At 46.3% G+C, this 20761-nt stretch overlaps 1 protein-coding gene across 1 annotated transcript in view; it reads left to right on the forward strand.

Annotated features, from left to right (window-relative positions):
• MALRD1 (MAM and LDL receptor class A domain containing 1) overlaps positions 1-20761 on the forward strand; it is a 1363691-nt gene that overhangs the window by 135500 nt on the left and 1207430 nt on the right. Inside the window, exon 6 of the mRNA XM_063925153.1 lies at positions 2761-2915. Coding sequence (XP_063781223.1) covers positions 2761-2915 — 155 coding nt within the window. The remainder of the gene's footprint in view (positions 1-2760; positions 2916-20761) is intronic.

Raw genomic sequence — 20761 nt, forward strand, 5'->3', positions numbered from 1 at the left:
ATCTGGGTGTGATATTAGCGGGCAAAATCGCATTGCAGTATGTGATAATTCCGTCCGAATGTATCACTGTTCACCCGCAGGGCCAGGAGCTCCAAAAGTGTAATGCAATGTGCTCGGAGTGAAGAGGTCGCATCAGCAGTCTCTTCACTCCTCTAACTGGGTTCCAGTGTCTACTGACCATGCATGTACCGTGGCCATTGCTGGGTAGGAATCTGGAGGAACCCACTACAGGTAATTTTAATGAAAAGTAGCCAATAGGCAGATGATGTTAGCTGTGGGGGGAGGAGTGTCAAATTCCAGCATTCCAGAGCTTGGAATACCAAACAGCATTGCATCCCCAATAGAAATAGAAATCTATGGGGACTGTGGCTGCTGACGCAAATGGAGGGACTTCAGCGGACATCAATGTGATACAGCTTAAAACGTGTGTTTTGGAGGAATATTTCGAGGAATATTTAATGATAAATAGGCCACATTATCTCTAATGAAGAGATTTCTCCTATTGACACAAATATTGGCATCACACAAACTAGTACATTCCATAGCATTAGTTGCTAACAACATGACACCTTCTGGGGTTTCATGTAGGCTCTTAGCTGTTATAATAGATCTACTTTACAAGCAAGTCACTTTGTACATGCCCTCATAAATTCTCTGCACTCAACCCAAGTCATGTTAATATTCTGGTCAATACAGTATTTGCCTACAAGGGTGAGGCCTACAGTGAGAAGGATTGGCTTGAAGTACTATAAGGTTACTTGGTACTAGGCTGGCTGGCCTACAAATATGGCCACATAGGCCTGTGACTGAAAATGTTCAGAGGCCTAGTATGAGAAATGGAGGGGTGTGACCAGTGCTGTGTGGATAGGGCCAGTGCATGTAGACCCCCTACACTATCAGCTCTAATTTATCCCTAAATATGTAAAAGGAGGAAAATAGAAAATACTATTTTAATACTTATGATTTATGGCCGACCGTGTGGCCAGCTGGTGGCTGGTCTTCATCATGCTGTGATGATGGGCCTATTTTTATGTGGAGGCCTGGGGCTGTATCTACATCCACCCCATTGTTAATTTGGCCCTGCCTACAAATTTACCCCACTGTCCAGAGTAAATGGCAATTCACATCACATCCATTCTATTTTTGATATGCACACAGAGGAGAAATTGAGAAATACATTACTAATCATGGATTTCTATGGAGCGCATCAGAAACTCTTAGGGCGATTGGCGCATTGGTGGCGGAAAATAGAGCATGTGCTACCTCTCCTATCCAAGTTCTATCATTTGCTTTGCTAAGAACCTGCCAGATGCCTCTCACCAGGGGCTCCGGGAGAGGAGGGTTACTGATTTCTCTGTTGGGGTGGCCCGGGTCAGCTGCTGAAGGGGACAAATGTCCTCCTGTTCAGTGCTGCTTAGGGGGCATGGCCATGCCTCACTGATATGGCCAAGCCCCCTATATCCAGGCCAGGCCCGTTCAGCTCTGGGCGGTCTGGTATCTCCCTATAGAGATAAGTGATCTTTTTATCCTCTTCTGTCTCTCCTCTTCTCACCTGGGAAGAAGTGAAACAGAAAAGAGACAAATGTAAACAACATACCTGTGAATATACAGTAGCCTGTGTACGATTTCTTTGACAGCACAGTAGGCTGTAGGAATTTTCACCCAACAACTGAATTGCACCTAGCCATAAATCTATCTCTTATGGGGTATACTACATCATACTTGTCCACTCTCCTGGAAATGATGGGAGATCCATTTGTAGAAGTTCTCCCTGAAAGTACACCACCCTTCCACTTTTTTGCTCTACATTGACCCAGGACAGATTGTTGGGTTTGGTTGCTGGGAGCGTGCATGGCCCAGGAGGAGGTGTGTATACATCCCCTCATCATGTAGCTGTCTTATGTGTATATTTTGCATACTTGGTGTCCACAGCATAGTGGTTCGCTTGCTAGCAGTTTTTAGCAGCCGTGCAAACGCTATGCCGCCTCCCACTTGGAGTGTATTTTAGCTTAGCAGAAGTGCGAACGAAAGGATCGCAGAGCGGCGGCAACATTTTTGTGTGCAGTTTTAGAGTAGCTCAATACCTACTCAGCGCTTGCGATCACTTCAGACTGTTCAGTTCCTGTTTTGACGTCACGAACACGCCCTGCGTTCGCCCAGCCACGCCTGCGTTTTTCCGAACACTCCCTGAAAATGGTCAGTTGACACCCTCTTCCTGTCAATCACTTTGCGGACAGCAGTGCGACTGAAAAAGCTTTGCTAGACCTTGTGTGAAACTACATCGTTCGTTGCAATAGTACGACGCGCGTGCGCATTGCGCCGCATACGCAGAAGTGCCGTTTTTTTGCCTAATCGCTGCACAGCGAATGAAAGCAGCTAGTGATCAACTCGGAATGACCACCTATGCCTCCCTGCAAAGACCCAGGCCCAGTTAAACACTACCCATCCCCCCTGTTGGCGCCCATAGTCTCGCCTCTGTGATGCCACAGATTGCATCATTATGTTGCAGAGTCAGAGCTGTACTGACAGGATTCACTGCATCACACCCCCGTCCCACCCATCTGAACCTCCCCGGATCTCCCACAGCTCAGGAGGGATAAGTAGGTGACAGTGCACTACAATGCATATATAGCTATATGATTATGCTAGGTGTGTCAGGAATGAGAGGATTACCATTCCACTTGCCATCTCAGTCAGCTTGATGACTAGGCCCACCTGGATTGAATGTCTCACATATAACCAATTTGTTTATCATTGCAGGGCATTTTATGTTTGTGGAAGGGAGCATCAGCAATTTGCACAAAAAGGCTTATTTGAAAAGCTCCTTGTATCACAACAGAAAGAGCTGTCAATTCTACTTTCATTACATGATTGAGAAAGACAACAGTTTGAGATTACTGCTGTATGCTGATGAGGTAAGATTCCATTAACTGTCTCTCACTTGTATGCTCTCCGGCACAGCTGGAATTTACTGCCATAGCAGGAAAAATAATATTATAACATCTCAGATGAGAGAAATATTAAGTGGTTTCTTTGCCAACAGCATTCATTTACTTTCAGAGTTGAGTCAAAAGAAAACCAGGCTCTTCTATGCCCACGTTTAAGAACAATATAAAACTTTGTGTAAATTCAATTATTTCACTTCACAGAAATCTTTTTGATTGATTTACAATTTTGGAAATTTTTAAAGTGGAACATTCACCTAAACAAGTGAGCCTGATTCTAAGTGGCATGAAAGTTCAGATGTGATAAAGGGGAGACAGATAAAGAGTGATAAAGTACCAGCCAATCAGCTCCTAACTGCCATGCTACAGGCTGTGTTTGAAAAATGACAGGAGCTGATTGGCTAGGGCTTTATCACTTTTTGGGTAGAATTCAATTGTTTGAAAAGTCAGTTGGGTGTCTGTTTTTTCCTATCTAATAGACAGGAAAAAACAGACACACAACCGACTTTTCAAACATTTGAATTCCCCCCTTTCTCACTTTTTAAGGCTTATATACTTATAGCCTGATTATTCTCACTTGGCACATCAAACATCCAGAATACCTGAAACGGTGATCTCCAACTGCTGAGCATCTGTGGATGATCTAACTCTCTTGTGAAGTTTCATCTTTCCCTTGTATTCTTACCCTAGCAAAACAATCCAACTTCACATACTGTAGCTTAGCTCCTGTCTCCTAGTCCCAAACTTCTCCCGTCCCTAGTACCCCTAATTCATGCCTCAGCCCAGCAGTACAGACACCCTCCAAGTAGAGATGAGCGGATTCGGTTTTACTCGGTTCTCAAAACGGCATCTGATTGGCTATCCAAAACACGTGACATTCGTGAGCCAATAAAATGCCGTTTTGAGAACCGAGTAAATCCGAGTAAAACCGAATCCGCTCATCTCCCAAGTACAATATTAGGCAGCAGCACCACTACTGCTTGTTTCCTTACTCCACCATGCTCACACATACTATTAAACCCATTCACTGAGGATGAAGTCTCTGCACTACTCTTCTCTCTTACTGCATATTCCATCTAGTTCAATCACAGTCTCCTCCATCCTAAAGAGCCCTTCTCTGACTTTTATTCTCCTGACGATTACTGCTTAGTCTTCAACCTTTTCCTTGCTTTAAACCTGAGTGTCTGGGATATAATCACAAATTCAGCATACACCAACTATCTAGTGAATCCTTTACATTCCATATCTTGTGCACTAGAGTCCACTGAAACAGCTCTCATAAGCGTCCCATGATCCTTTGGCTGCTAAAGGGTCATAGAAACACCTCTAGTAGTATCCTATCTCCACCACTCTCTGAACCTCACATGCAATTTAACTGTAAACCTCAACTTTCGCGTTTCGCAGGTTACACCCTATCCTGTGTGACATATGTTGGTGGGAGGAGTTGAAGTCTAAAAGATCCCACCCACAAATCTACACTCACTCCTACAGCAACTTACCATAAGAAGCCTACAACATCCTGTGAGGGGTTGCAGTTAACATGCCGGCTGTTGGGATCCCGGCGTTCAGGATAGCAACGCCGAAATCCTAACAGCCAACAATACCGACAGCTGGAATACCGGCGCAACAGGGTTATTCCCACTTGTGGCTGTCCACGACACCCGTAGAGTGGGAACAGAACCCGTGGCAAACCACCGAGCCCGCAACGGGACTCTTAACGCTCACCCCGCTGCTGGCATTCTGGCGGATGGGAAGCCGCTGTCGGGATATAGACAGCCGGCATCCCATACGCCGGCATATCGTATGTATTCCCCTGTGAGGTATCTGTGCTGTGTCTGTACCTTGTCTTTTTCCTCCTACTAATTAAAATTGAATAGCAACCTTCATTTATTCTGCATCAAACACCATTGTTTTCACCTAACACAGGTGATATTTTTCAATAATTTTTAAATAAAATAACTGTATATATTATTGTCTATTTAATAATGTGTGACAAAAATCTGCTGTGAATGTAGTGTATAAATTCAGCACCTTGCAACAATAGTTTTCATAAGCAGACATTGTTATGTGCCAAACACTTCCAAGTGCTTCCAGGAGAACAAATAGACGATGAAGAGGAGAAATGTTATTCTGTGTGAGGGAGCCGTTTGCAGGCAGTGGGCATGAGGATGAAATTGGATGTTAAATGAAGGAGCATTTAGGTGTGTGCACTGACTGAGGGATATGGGAAGGAATAGTGTGAAATAGAAGACACTAGATCTGTGGTATGAAAGCAAGACATTGGTAATGTGTGGCATACTGTATCTGAGTTTGACAATTGTGCCTTCATTGCAAACTCCATTTTTAACAGTAGTCATATTAGTTTAGATCAGGCTGTGTGTATAAGGGCATGCTCAGACTGCGTATTTTAAGTTTTAACACAGACAAGCAAATAGCGGTTGGCAATTGCCCTGAATCCATCCAGTTATCTGATTGGCAGGGAAAGTACTCAAACACGCAGCACTTTCCAACAGGGCCGGATTGGCCCGCTGGTGTACAGGGGAAAACCTTTGGTGGGCCCCACTGCCTACCCACTCCTCTTCTAGATCTTACACTTAAATAATGCATTATGTATATTATCAGGGCTTAAAGTGGTCATGAAGAAGTGGTGGAATTCCAGCAGCTCACTGCCCCTGTTCCTCCAGCAGCTCCATGCCCTGTGTACCTCCAGCAACTCTCTCCCCTATCTGTGTTCTCACCTTGTCTTCAGCATGCATAGAGCCTGCTCCTCTTTGTGGCTCTTCACTTCAGTGGCGGTGATGGCATGACATCACATACGCAGTGCCAGAAAAGGAAGCAGCTGGGACAGGCCACAGGTAGAGGAGGAAGGGGAAGTGGCTTCAGCTCATCAGTGACACTAGCGTCACCTGCATCATTTACTGACGTGGGTGGTAGACAGTAATGCAAGTAGTAATTTTACTGCTAAAAACAGGCGTGGTCACGTATCATGAGGGGGCGTGGTCACATGACACTAGGGGAGTAGCTACATGACAATAGGGGCAAGGCCCCCTGACACAGCCCCTTTTCTCAGCACTGTGGAGGCAGAGAGGAGAGCACTGTGACCCCACCAGCACTGCTCCTCCGTTCACCCCCCCTGAACCCACCAGCATTGCCCCTCTGTTCACCCCCCCTGAACCCACCAGCATTGCTCCTCTGTTCAACCCCCTGACGCCCCCAGCACTGCTCCTTCCACCTGCTTTAAGTCTACCCCACTAGCACTGCTCCTCCAGGCTCCTTACAGCCCCCCGGTACCGCTCCTCCACCTTCAGGCTCCTTATGAAACACCATTCCTCCAACCTTCTTTCACCCGCCCCCCCCCACCCTCCCCCCATCAAACACCATTACTCCCTTTCAGGACCAAGCACTGTTCCTCAGTGCTCAGTTTCCCCCCCTACCCTCCTCAGCCCTCAGCAGCCTTTAAACTCAACTGACCCTCCTTGAAATTATAGCTGGGCTTGTATATTGGCAGCAGCTTGTATATCGGTGTCCCTCTGTGCAGCACTTGTCCTTATTCTTGCGCAGCAGTGGGGACTTGAAAACGACGGACATGGTGGGCCGGCCCGACAGCATAACTTTGATTAATTAAAATCAAAACATAAATGACAGTGGGGCGGGGGCAAGTGGTACGGCATTTCTGCAACATATTTCTTAGTGGTACGCCATACCACGCCGTACCACCGCAGTTTTTCTGTTGGAATTACTGTGCAGGGCTGTGGAGGAGGTGGAACTAGTGCCACCTATCATTACTGGTGATGGAACTCAGTTCCACCCCTTTCCTGCCAACTTTAAACCCTGCATATTATACATCATACTGCACAGGACTATGGTTTATTTTCTACAATGCATTGTTTTTATTACTCTGGTACATTATCATGCATGCACTAGCAGGATTTACCACACATAAATCCTATATATAATAAATAAATATATATATTTATTAAGGGGCCCAGACCATGCACTAATGGTTAGTTATACCTCTAAACATGGGTCCCTAACAATGCATTTTCCTGGTGGAACCTTCATGCCCCAGTCAGACACTGCTTCCATCATTTACATGTAAGTATTGCACCATCACATGTAACTCTTGCAGCTCTTATTTTTGTAGGCAAAACATTAAAGCTGCATATATTATACAGTACAGTATTTTATTTGCTATAAACAAAGTATGTACAGTACATAAGTCTACCGTTTTTTGGGCACTAACCACCCAACTTCCCCTACAGTACTCACTTCACAAACAACATTAAACAATGAATGTTACTCAGCACCAAACTGGTCCTCTGTATAGGGAGAGCAATTGGGTTTCTGCCCACTGGATGGTAGGTAGCCTGCTAGCAGGGCCGTAACTAGGGGGGGGGGGGCTAAGGGGGCATGTGCCCCGGGTGCAGGATTTGAGGGGGCGCCAAGGAGTTACAGAGGAACAGGGTTTTTTTTTTTACCGGCAGTGAGGCAGCAGACAGCACCCTTGGCATTGTCTCTGACCCACCTGTCTGCCCACAGCTGGCTCCAATGCTGTGCAGGTGAGCTCCAGTACCTGGGATCTCTCCTATGCCGGCTACTGTCTTAAACTCTCTTCTTTGCCACGCAGTGGTGCGACTAGCGTGCGGTGCACTGTGCAAGCTATAGAAGCGCACTGTGTTCTCAGTTAGCAGTATCAAGCTCCGCTTTGCCTCCCAGATGGGGTGATTTGGTGTAGCTTATAGGGGGATGTAGTGTAGTGATGTAGTGTACCATATAGGGTATGTAGTGTAGTAATGTATTGCAGTCTATAGGGGCATGTAGTGCAATGATGTGGTGAAGCATATAAGGTGAAGCATATAAGGGGATGTAGTGTAGTGATGTAGTGTAGCATATAGGGTATGCAGTGCATAGGGGCATGTAGTGTAGTGATGTAGTTCAGCGTGTAGGGGATGTAGTATAGTGATGTAGTGCAGTGGATAGGGGAATGTAGTGCAGTGATGAAGTGTTATGATATAGTGCAATGTATGGGGACACACAGTGGAGCATGTAGTTGAACACACTGGCAGGGCATGTGACGCATACTGTAGGGCATTTGTGGCACATAGGGGAATATTGTCCAATAGTATCCCCTTTTTTCAAATTTCCTGGTAATCTGATATTTTAGTCTGACAGAGTTTGTTATACTCTTGTTGTTGTTTTTGTTTTTGGGAGGGGGGGCGCAAACTATAGCCTTGCCCCGGGTGACGAAAATCCTAGTTTCGGCCCTGCTGCTAGAGTAACCATAATAATACTTTTGGCTTTACCTTCTACATTAAGGGCCTTCAGATCTGATCGCAGCAGCAAACTTTTTCTCTAATGGGCAAAACCATGTTGCACTGCAGATGGGGCTGAAGGAACATGTGCAGAAAGAGTTAGATTTGGGTGGGATGTATTCAAACTGAAATCTAAATTGCAGTGTAAAAATAATGCATTCAGTATATTTACCCTGCACATAAACAATATAAACCACCCAAATCTAACTCTCTCTGCACATGTTACATCTGCCCAACCCGCAGTGCAACATAGTTTTGCCCACTTGCTAACTTTTTTGGTTTGCTAACAACTCTGAATAACCCCCACCATTGGGTGAGCGTCAGGGGCGGATTGGGAACTAAAAGCGGCCCTGGAAAAAATTTGTACTAGTGGCCCCACTTGGGCAGCACCAGAGGTGAAGGTCTAGCCATGGGCCATGGCAGCAGTACCCTCCCCCCAAGACTTTCCAGATAGTGGGGATGTCCAGCATCAAGGGGAAGTTAAAAGGAAATAAAATTAAATATTATAAGCACATTATATGATACACCTTTAGAATTTAGGAAACTATATAATTCTTTAGAAAGATATATTTTCTTGCTTATTACACCAACCATATCCTATTCACTCAATCTTATATGTCAGCCAAGCAGGCAGACAGAGCATACACTAGATCATCTGCAATCACAGGCTAAGTGGCAAAGTCATTTTCATATATGCCAATTGTTTTGCATCTTATTCATTATGTCTATAAATAGGACCACATGTCCTCAAACAAAACAGGCCCCGCAGGTGCGTCGGCCCACCGGGAATCTTCCCTGTAGACCCTATGGCCAATCCGCCTCTGGTGAGCGTACAAGTCTTAATTAAGACCAGGGTCTTGTTTTCTATATAGAAAGGGCAGTTCAAGAAGCTTACAATGCAAGGGTGCGGCACATTCTGTTTTGGAAATCGAGATTCCTCCAGTGTAATCTCTGTGCACTCTGTAATTTGGGTACCTGCTGACTCCCAGACACTCTCATTACTGCATTCATCACTTTGTTTTTCAAATTGTGATTGTTTACTGACATGATCTTTCAGTTCTTAATGAACAGAGCTTGATTGCACCCTTGTTTAAGTTCTCAGGTTTAATTTACCCTGAGATGAGTGTTTGTACAAATGTGACATGTTCATATTCAACAAGTTTGTCTTTCTATTGATTCACCTCACTTAGCCCGCAGAGCGAAATATAAATAACTCAGGAGAAAACTTGGTTTCCAATTACATCACTTTATACATGTCTTTACTGTGTTCCCATCTGTTTTCAACACTCCATTATCTTTCCTTCACAGAGAGAAATAATACTTTTTGAACAAAATGTGTCAACAAAAGGTCATTGGATTGAAGGAGAAATTTCTTTACCAGACAACTCAAAAGACTTGCAGGTACTGTATTGAGCAGGGATGAAACATAAGTACAGTATGTCTTACATGCAGGGGAGGGCTGGCAACCTTTGGCTGGTGGCAAACTCAAGTAAGGGGCCTGTCCTAGTACTGCATTACAAGGAACATTCTATTGCCCACTATAGAAAACAGTGCTAAACTCTAGTTAAAATGCAACCCCTCTCATTCTGGTGTATTTAGCATAAAGACCTGACCCCCCCTATCCAGATATGGTGGTGGTACAGTGCTGACTTTGTACTCTGCTGGGAACACATTGCAGAAACTTACATCTCCTGTGATGCCTAGACACCTTTCAGTGCACTGCATAGAAAGTTTGCAATGTCAGGAATCTGGGACTTCCTGGAACTCTAACTGGTGAATGACTGGTACTACAGAATCTACCAATCATGATGCCTGACTGACAAATAGTGACCTTCCCCAGAGGGGGTTTGTTTCCATGCCACTTTTGTCAGCCCACCTATGATTAGGCTTTCCATGCTAGTCAGCAGCCACAGAACCTGTGCAATTCATGAGTGTCCCAGTTTAAAGGGACAGTATGGTAAGCCTACCCAGTGTCGGACTGTGGCATGAAGGGCCCACCGGGGGAATGAATTTATAGGGGCCCCTACTTAGGTGTGTGGCCAGCCTACAAAAGGGGTGTGGCCAGCCTCCATAGAGGCTTGAAATACACAATAGACTTGTGCAGTGTAATGAAACATATCTATTATGTATAATACAAGTGCACAGTCTGGAACCTGATACCTAGAGGAAGGAGTGGGGCCCCAGTCAGTGGGGCCCACCGGTGGTTTCCCCTGTACCCCTGTGGGCCAGTCCGCCCCTGAGCCTACCTATAATTACATGTAACACAAATAAATCTAAATGTGAACTTAGAATACGTACACAGCCTGGTGGCTCTCTTCCTTCCTCTGCATCTGTCTCTCTCAACTACAAACTACCCTTTAGCCTTCTCTCCCTCTCCCATTTTACTCTCCCTATCCCCTTTCTCTTTATACTCTGTATACTATCTCTTCCTCTCATCTGTCTCCACCTTCTCCCTCCTGCTTTACGGTTTCTTCTCTCTTCCTCTCTCTTGCAATCTTTCTGTACCTCTCTCCTTCTTACCCTAAATCTTTGTTTTCATCATCTCTCTTTCTCTCTGTTTTGATGAACTGAATTTATTATTCTATTTTCTCTATCGTCCTAGTGGATGCTGGGGTTCCTGAAAGGACCATGGGGAATAGCGGCTCCGCAGGAGACAGGGCACAAAAAGTAAAGCTTTTTCCGATCAGGTGGTGTGCACTGGCTCCTCCCCCTATGACCCTCCTCCAGACTCCAGTTAGATTTTTGTGCCCGGCCGAGAAGGGTGCAATCTAGGTGGCTCTCCTAAAGAGCTGCTTAGAAAAAGTTTAGCTAGGTTTTTTATTTTACAGTGATTCCTGCTGGCAACAGGATCACTGCAGCGAGGGACTGAGGGGAGAAGGAGTCAACTCACCTGCGTGCAGGATAGATTGGCTTCTTGGCTACTGGACATCAAGCTCCAGAGGGACGATCACAGGTACAGCCTGGATGGTCACCGGAGCCACGCCGCCGGCCCCCTTGCAGATGCTGAAGACAGAAGAGGTCCAGAATCGGCGGCTGAAGACTCCTGCAGTCTTCAAAAGGTAGCGCACAGCACTGCAGCTGTGCGCCATTTTCCTCTCAGCACACTTCACACGGCAGTCACTGAGGGTGCAGGGCGCTGGGAGGGGGGCGCCCTGGGAGGCAAAATGATTACCTATAAAGGCTAAAAATACCTCACATATAGCCCTAGAGGCTATATGGAGATATTTAACCCCTGCCTAATTTTTCTAAATAGCGGGAGACGAGCCCGCCAGAAAAGGGGCGGGGCCTATCTCCTCAGCACACGGCGCCATTTCCTCTCACAGCTCCGCTGGTCAGGACGGCTCCCAAGTCTCTCCCCTGCACTGCACTACAGAAACAGGGTAAAACAGAGAGGGGGGGGCACATTTATGGCGATATTTTGATATAACAAAGCAGCTATAAGGGAGCACTTATTATAAGGCTATCCCTGATATATATATATATAGCGCTTTTGGTGTGTGCTGGCAAACTCTCCCTCTGTCTCCCCAAAGGGCTAGTGGGTCCTGTCTTCGTTAGGAGCATTCCCTGTGTGTCTGCTGTGTGTCGGTACGTGTGTGTCGACATGTATGAGGACGATATTGGTGTGGAGGCGGAGCAATTGCCAAATATGAGGATGTCACCCCCTAGGGAGTCGACACCGGAATGGATGCCTTTATTTATGGAACTACGGGATAGTGTCAACACGCTAAAGCAGTCGTTTGACGACATGAGGCGGCCGGACAATCAATTAGTGCCTGTCCAGGCGACTCAAACACCGTCAGGGGCTGTGAAACGCCCTTTGCCTCAGTCGGTCGACACAGACCCAGACACAGGCGATGACTCCAGTGGTGACGGTGACGAATCAACCGTATTTTCCAGTAGGGCCACACGTTATATGATTTTGGCAATGAAGGAGGCGTTACATTTAGCTGATACTACAGGTACCACTAAACAGGGTATTATGTGGGGTATGAAAAAACTACCTATAGTTTTTCCTGAATCAGAAGAATTAAATGACGTGTGTAATGAAGCGTGGGTTGCCCCTGATAAAAAGCTGATAATTTCAAAGAAATTATTGGCATTATACCCTTTCCCGCCAGAGGTTAGGGAGCGCTGGGAAACACCTCCTAGGGTGGACAAGGCGCTAACACGCTTATCTAAACAAGTGGCGTTACCCTCTCCTGAGACGGCCGCACTTAAAGATCCATCAGATAGGAGGATGGAAAATATCCAAAAAAGTATATACACACATGCAGGTGTTATACTACGACCAGCTGTAGCGACTGCCTGGATGGGCAGTGCTGGGGTAGTTTGGTCAGAGTCCCTGATTGAAAATATTGATACCCTGGACAGGGACAATATTTTACTGTCGTTAGAACAAATAAAGGATGCATTTCTTTATATGCGTGATGCACAGAGGGATATCTGCACACTGGCATCACGGGTAAGTGCTATGTCCATTTCGGCCAGAAGAGCTTTATGGACGCGACAGTGGACAGGCGATGCGGATTCAAAACGGCATATGGAAGTTTTGCCGTATAAAGGGGAGGAGTTATTTGGAGTCGGTCTATCAGATTTGGTGGCCACGGCTACAGCCGGGAAATCCACCTTTCTACCTCAAGTCACTCCCCCACAGAAAAAGGCACCGACTTTTCAACCGCAGCCCTTTCGTTCCTTTAAAAATAAGAGAGCAAAGGGCTATTCATATCTGCCACGAGGCAAAGGTCGAGGGAAGAGACAGCAACACGCAGCTCCTTCCCAGGAACAGAAGCCCTCCCCGGCTTCTACAAAAGCCTCAGCATGACGCTGGGGCTTCTCAAGCGGACTCGGGGACGGTGGGCGGTCGTCTCAAAAATTACAGCGCGCAGTGGGCTCACTCGCAGGTAGATCCCTGGATCCTGCAGATAATATCTCAAGGGTACAGGTTGGAATTAGAGACGGATCCACCTCGCCGTTTCCTGAAGTCTGCTTTACCAACGTCCCCCTCCGAAAGGGAGACGGTTTTGGAAGCCATTCACAAGCTGTACTCTCAGCAGGTGATAGTCAAGGTACCTCTTCTACAACAAGGGAAGGGGTATTATTCCACTCTTTTTGTGGTACCGAAGCCGGATGGCTCGGTAAGGCCTATTCTAAATCTGAAGTCCTTGAACCTGTACATAAAGAAGTTCAAGTTCAAAATGGAGTCACTCAGAGCAGTGATAGCGAACCTGGAAGAGGGGGACTTTATGGTATCCTTGGACATCAAGGATGCGTATCTCCACGTTCCAATTTACCCCTCACACCAGGGGTACCTCAGGTTCGTTGTACAAAACTGTCACTATCAGTTTCAGACGCTGCCGTTCGGATTGTCCACGGCACCTCGGATCTTTACAAAGGTAATGGCCGAGATGATGATTCTTCTTCGAAGAAAAGGCGTATTAATTATCCCATACTTGGACGATCTCCTAATAAGGGCGAGGTCCAGAGAACAGCTAGAGATGGGATTAGCACTGTCTCAAGAAGTGCTAAAACAGCACGGGTGGATTCTGAATATTCCAAAATCCCAGTTAATGCCGACAACTCGTCTGCTGTTCCTAGGGATGATTCTGGACACGGTTCAGAAAAAGGTTTTTCTCCCGGAGGAAAAAGCCAAGGAGTTATCCGAGCTTGTCAGGAACCTCCTAAAACCAGGAAAGGTGTCTGTACATCAATGCACAAGAGTCCTGGGAAAAATGGTGGCTTCTTACGAAGCAATTCCATTCGGCAGATTCCACGCAAGAATTTTCCAAAGGGATCTGTTGGACAAATGGTCAGGGTCGCATCTTCAGATGCACCTACGGATAACCCTGTCTCCAAGGACAAGGGTGTCTCTTCTGTGGTGGTTGCAGAGTCCTCATCTATTGGAGGGCCGCAGATTCGGCATACAGGATTGGATCCTGGTGACCACGGACGCCAGCCTGAGAGGCTGGGGAGCAGTCACACAAGGAAGAAACTTCCAGGGAGTATGGACGAGCCTGGAAACGTCTCTTCACATAAACATTCTGGAACTAAGAGCAATATACAATGCTCTAAGCCAGGCAGAACCTCTGCTTCAGGGAAAACCGGTGTTGATCCAGTCGGACAACATCACGGCAGTCGCCCATGTGAACAGACAGGGCGGCACAAGAAGCAGGAGTGCAATGGCAGAAGCTGCAAGGATTCTTCGCTGGGCAGAGAATCATGTGATAGCACTGTCAGCAGTGTTCATCCCGGGAGTGGACAACTGGGAAGCAGACTTCCTCAGCAGACACGATCTTCACCCGGGAGAGTGGGGACTTCATCCAGAAGTCTTCCACATGCTGGTAACCCGTTGGGAAAGACCAATGGTGGACATGATGGCGTCTCGCCTCAACAAAAAACTGGACAGGTATTGCGCCAGGTCAAGAGATCCGCAGGCAATAGCTGTGGACGCGCTGGTAACGCCTTGGGTGTACCAGTCGGTGTAGGTGTTTCCTCCTCTGCCTCTCATACCAAAAGTATTGAGAATTATACGGCAAAGAGGCGTAAGAACGATACTAGTGGTTCCGGATTGGCCAAGAAGGACTTGGTACCCGGAACTTCAAGAGATGATCACGGAAGATCCGTGGCCTCTACCTCTAAGGAGGGACTTGCTTCAGCAGGGTCCCTGTCTGTTTCAAGACTTACCGCGGCTGCGTTTGACGGCATGGCGGTTGAACGCCGGATCCTAATGGAAAAAGGCATGCCGGAAGAAGTCATTCCTACTTTGATTAAAGCAAGGAAAGAAGTAACCGTGCAACATTATCACCGAATTTGGCGAAAATATGTTGCGTGGTGCGAAGATCGGAGTGCTCCGACGGAGGAATTTCAACTGGGTCGATTCCTACATTTCCTGCAATCAGGATTGTCTATGGGTCTCAAATTGGGATCTATTAAGGTTCAAATTTCGGCCCTGTCGATTTTCTTTCAAAAAGAATTGGCTTCAGTCCCTGAAGTCCAGACCTTTGTTAAGGGAGTGCTGCATATACAGCCCCCTGTGGTGCCTCCAGTGGCACCGTGGGATCTCAATGTAGTTTTGGATTTTCTAAAATCTCATTGGTTTGAACCACTAAATAAGGTGGATTTGAAATATCTCACTTGGAAAGTGACCATGCTTCTAGCCCTGGCTTCTGCCAGGAGAGTGTCAGAATTGGCAGCTTTATCTTACAAAAGCCCATATCTGATTTTCCATTCGGACAGGGCAGAACTGCGGACTCGTCCGCATTTTCTCCCTAAGGTGGTGTCAGCATTTCATCTGAACCAGCCTATTGTAGTGCCTGCGGCTACAAGTGACTTGGAGGACTCCAAGTTACTGGACGTTGTCAGAGCATTAAAAATATATATTGCAAGAACAGCTGGAGTCAGAAAATCTGACTCGTTGTTTATATTGTATGCACCCAACAAGATGGGTGCTCCTGCGTCTAAGCAGACGATTGCTCGTTGGATCTGTAGCACAATCCAACTGGCACATTCTGTGGCAGGCCTGCCACAGCCTAAATCTGTAAAGGCCCACTCCACAAGGAAGGTGGGCTCATCTTGGGCGGCTGCCCGAGGGGTCTCGGCATTACAACTTTGCCGAGCAGCTACGTGGTCAGGGGAGAACACGTTTGTAAAATTTTACAAATTTGATACTCTGGCTAAGGAGGACCTGGAGTTCTCTCATTCGGTGCTGCAGAGTCATCCGCACTCTCCCGCCCGTTTGGGAGCTTTGGTATAATCCCCATGGTCCTTTCAGGAACCCCAGCATCCACTAGGACGATAGAGAAAATAAGATTTTACTTACCGATAAATCTATTTCTCGGAGTCCGTAGTGGATGCTGGGCGCCCATCCCAAGTGCGGATTATCTGCATAAATTGTACATAGTTATTGTTAACTTATTCGGGTTATTGTTGTAGGAAGCCATCTTTCAGAGGCTCCGCTGTTATCATACTGTTAACTGGGTTTAGATCACAAGTTGTACGGTGTGATTGGTGTGGCTGGTATGAGTCTTACCCGGGATTCAAAATCCTCCCTTATTGTGTACGCTCGTCCGGGCACAGTACCTAACTGGAGTCTGGAGGAGGGTCATAGGGGGAGGAGCCAGTGCACACCACCTGATCGGAAAAAGCTTTACTTTTTGTGCCCTGTCTCCTGCGGAGCCGCTATTCCCCATGGTCCTTTCAGGAACCCCAGCATCCACTACGGACTCCGAGAAATAGATTTATCGGTAAGTAAAATCTTATTTTCACCAAGCTCCAAACTGTTGGCATATGGACCAGCTGGTGATGAAGGTGGATGTATGATGAAAGTGTGATCTTTCAAATCTGCAGTTTAAAATGTATATTTTTATGTCATTTGGAAACCTTGTGATTTGACAAGGAACAAATCGCACATCAAGCCACATTTGTTTTAAAATTGCCGCTTTTGTGACCTGAGTTCCACAGAAGCCGTCAATGGATCACATTTATTTTTGACTGGTTCTTACCTGAATGGTAGGGTTGGGTCCTGGGAGTTGATGACATCTGTAGGTGGCCTTCCGAAGTAGCCTTGGTTTTTAACATTACAGTTCCCCATATGCCCCAACCAGGCCAGAACTGAGGTTGTGATGTCAGAGGCTACCAAAATCTACACATAGAGAAAGGAAGGAGAAACACGGGCTAGCTGCATAGGAAGAGACAGAGATGGCCGTTGTTGGCTTGGTTGACATATCCTGGGGAGTAGGGACGGGGCATAGACACGGAAGCAAGACCCTGCACATCTGTTTAGGCTGCGGAATGGAGAAAACACACAAGAAGTGTATATACTTTGTGCTTTAGAGCCCTAAAACCATTACTGTGCTAGTCGTTGGTTCCTGCAATCCTTACTTAAGTGATAATATAATTATTCATAGCCCCATTCTTCTGCTACTGATCAGAGCATCTTATCATTTATTAACAACACAGCCTTTAACATTCATTAACAACACAGCCTGTACTAGACTACTGCATTCAAAGTGTATTTATCTTGGTAATGTTATTTATTGTCATATTAGTAACATAGCGTTTGTAACAATGGGCGAGATTCAATTGTTTGAGATGTCAGCAGCCAGTACATGGCGCCCAACGGAGCTATTCAATTGTTGATTGTTTCAGGCGCAATCAGCTGCCAGTGCCTGCACTTCAGCTGGAACCCCGGGAGGGGGGGGCAAGCTGAAATGAGCGAAAAGTGACCCGTTTGGGCACCCAAGTGGGACTTTCGCATCAGCCCATTACTTTGGTCGCATTTAGCTTCTTTGCACGCTAAATCTGACCTCTCTGGGCATAATGTGCATGATAAAAAAGCAGAATTGAATATTGCCACCCCACCCCCACCCGATCTCCTGTCACTCTGCATGGGAGATCGGGCATAGAATTTGTCATTTAAATGAGGGGTGTACAAATCTATTCTGTGATCTCTTCTACAGCAGAAAAATAGACCTTCTTAGTAACGACGCTTTCACATCGCAAAATCTGGTCGCACCCAGGACTTGTACACGGGTCCTTCCCGGGTGTAACCAGCTTGAGACCATCTGCAGGCTGGCAGCACCAACCTGTCAAATAGCAGGTTTGGTAACATCAGCGGTGACGTGTGCGGAGGTGGCACCTGGACATCACATCATCTCCAAGCGCCACCTGTCCCTCTAACGCTGCCTCTCCCTATAGTGAGAACGGGACCCGAGTTGCATCGACCCGGCAACTCGTTCACACTGCACCTGACCCGGTAATAACCCAGGAATAACCCTGCTCTATTCCCGGGTTGAAATACGGAGTCAGGTGACCTGGAATTTGGGACTTACCCCTTTCACACCGCACATCGAATCGCGCCGACGTGGCAATATACCAGGTTATTTGTGTGGTGCGGAAAGGGTATAAGTAACCTTACTATTTTCAACCATTATTATTGTACACCATTGTTCAGTTAAAATTATTCTTCAAGTACTTTATATCATATTGTTATCATTTAATTATGGTGCGGTTATAGTACTGCGCACCTTCTCCACCATATTAGATTTCAGACCATTAGGTTTCAAGGCCTTCATATAAACATGCCAAGTGGCCTATCCGCTTTCCCTGAGGGTATGTGAGTTATTTCCCAAACTCAAGTGGCAGTTTACAGAGTCAACTGATGCCACAACAAAGAAAGTCTGACTGCCGGGGCCAGGAGGAAGCTGAGCGTGCACAGTGCCGGGTACAGATGGAGCCATCCTCATCTAACCCTTTAATAGGCTTAATTGAGCCAGGGCAGCCGGAATTAATCCCCTGCTGTAATGACTTAATCCCCCGTTGTATTGTTCTCTCTGCATTGTATTGTAGCTGAGAACAATAGATGAAAGGCTTACTGTATGCTAATAAACCATGGTGCACCTAGGCGCAGCAGAGAAGCCAAGATGAGCGAGGCTCCATCTGTATGTAGGCTGATGGGGGCCAGTCTAGGCATTCTGTAAACCAAATACAGGGCAGCAATGATGCCGCCTCCTAGGACTTGCACCCTGGGCAGCGACACCTTCTAAAAGGCACATGTTGATTTGTAGACTTATTTAATATTTAGGAGGAGATGTACTAAGCAGTGATAAAAGTGGAGAAGTGAGCCAATGGAGAAGTTGCCCATGGCAAACAATCAGCATTGACGTAACATTTATAATTTGCATACAATAAAAGTATACAGAGCAGTTGATTGGTTGCCATGGGCAACTTCTCCACTAGCTCACTTCTTCACTTTTATCACTGCTTAGCACATCTCCCCCTAAGTCTTTACCACTTTGGGTCAGTAACATTGGGGTAATTGAGTCACGTATTTGTATTCAGACCTATTGCTGCCACTGGGCTCCTAAATGTGGGAGGGAGACACATGACTCATATTCAAAGTTTTAAAGTATAAATATAACTATCCTCCAAACATTCTTATGTACAAAATGTGAATTATGTAAGCCCAACATATTGCATATTGGCATCAATATCATTACATACTGCTTTCAATGCTAAAAATAGTCATAAGACATATGTATGCATTTTATCACTTACAACAATATTAAAAAAAGTACACATTTGCATATGATTATGAAATATATGCATATGAACAACTCATACTCCCTTAAATAAGTAAAAAATAGGATTTTAATTACCTACTGGTAAATAATTTTCTCGTAGTCTGTAGAGGATGCTGGGGTCCACATTAGTACCATGGGGTATAGATGGGTCCACTAGGAGCCATTGGCACTTTAAGAGTTTGAGAGTGTGGGCTGGCTCCTCCCTATATGCCCCTCCTACCAGAACCAGTCTAGAAACTGTGCCAGAGGAGATGGACAGCTGCGAGAGAAGGATTACACAGATAGTGGCGAGATTCACACCAGCTCACACACATGGCAACCCAAGCTAACTAGCTTGAAACATCAGCAACGGCTGAACAGGATTACTTACCAAGTAACAAAACAGTACTTACCCAGAACTAAGCAGTACTGAACTAAACAACCACTGCAGGAAAATGAAGCACTGGGCGGGCGCCCAGCATCCTTTACGGACTACGAGAAAAGGATTTACCGGTAGGTAATTAAAATCCTATTTTCTCTTACGTCCTAGAGGATGCTGGGGTCCACATTAGTAACATGGCGATGTACCAAAGTTCCCAGAACGGGAGGGAGAGCGCGGAGGCTCCTGCAGCACAAATTGACCAAACTTAAGGTCCTCAGAGGCCAAAGTATTGAACTTGTAGAATTTAGCGAACGTGTTCAACCCAGACCAAGTAGCCGCTCGGCAGAGTTGCAAAGCCGAGACACCCCGGGCAGCCGCCCAGGAAGAAACCACTTTACGAGTAGAGTGGGCCTTAACAGACGTAGGACACGGCAATCCTGCCGTAGAATACGCATGCTGGATAGTGAACCTGATCCAGCGAGAGATCGTCTGCTTAGAAGCAGGACACCCAATTTTCTTGGGGTCATACAGGACAAACAGAGAGTCCGATTTTCTGTGATGAGCAGTCCTCCTCACATAGATTTTTAGAGCCCTCACAACATCTAAGGACTTTGATGAAATTGAGGAGTCAGTCGAAACTGGCACCACAATATGTTGGTTGATATGAAATGCCGACACAACCTTCGGAAGAAACTGCTGACGTGTCCGAAGCTCAGCTCTGTCTTCATGGAAGATCAAGTATAGGCTTTTACATGACAAAGCCCCCAGCTCCGACACACGTCTAGCAGAAGCTAAGGCCAACAAAGTGACAGCCTTCCACATGAGAAACCTGACCTCAACCTCCTGAAGAGGCTCAAACCAGTCCGACTGGAGAAACTGCAACACCACATTAAGATCCCAAGGCGCTGTAGGTGGCACAAAGGGAGGTAGGATGTGCAGAACTCCCTTCAAAAAGGTCTGAATCTCAGGGAGGGCAGCCAATTGTTTCTGGAAGAAAATGGATAGGGCCAAAATTTGGACCTTTATGGATCCCAACCTCAGGCCCATATCCACACCAGCTTGCAG

This window comes from Pseudophryne corroboree, chromosome 5 (assembly GCF_028390025.1).
Source record: "Pseudophryne corroboree isolate aPseCor3 chromosome 5, aPseCor3.hap2, whole genome shotgun sequence".
Classification (NCBI taxonomy): Eukaryota; Metazoa; Chordata; class Amphibia; order Anura; family Myobatrachidae; genus Pseudophryne; species Pseudophryne corroboree.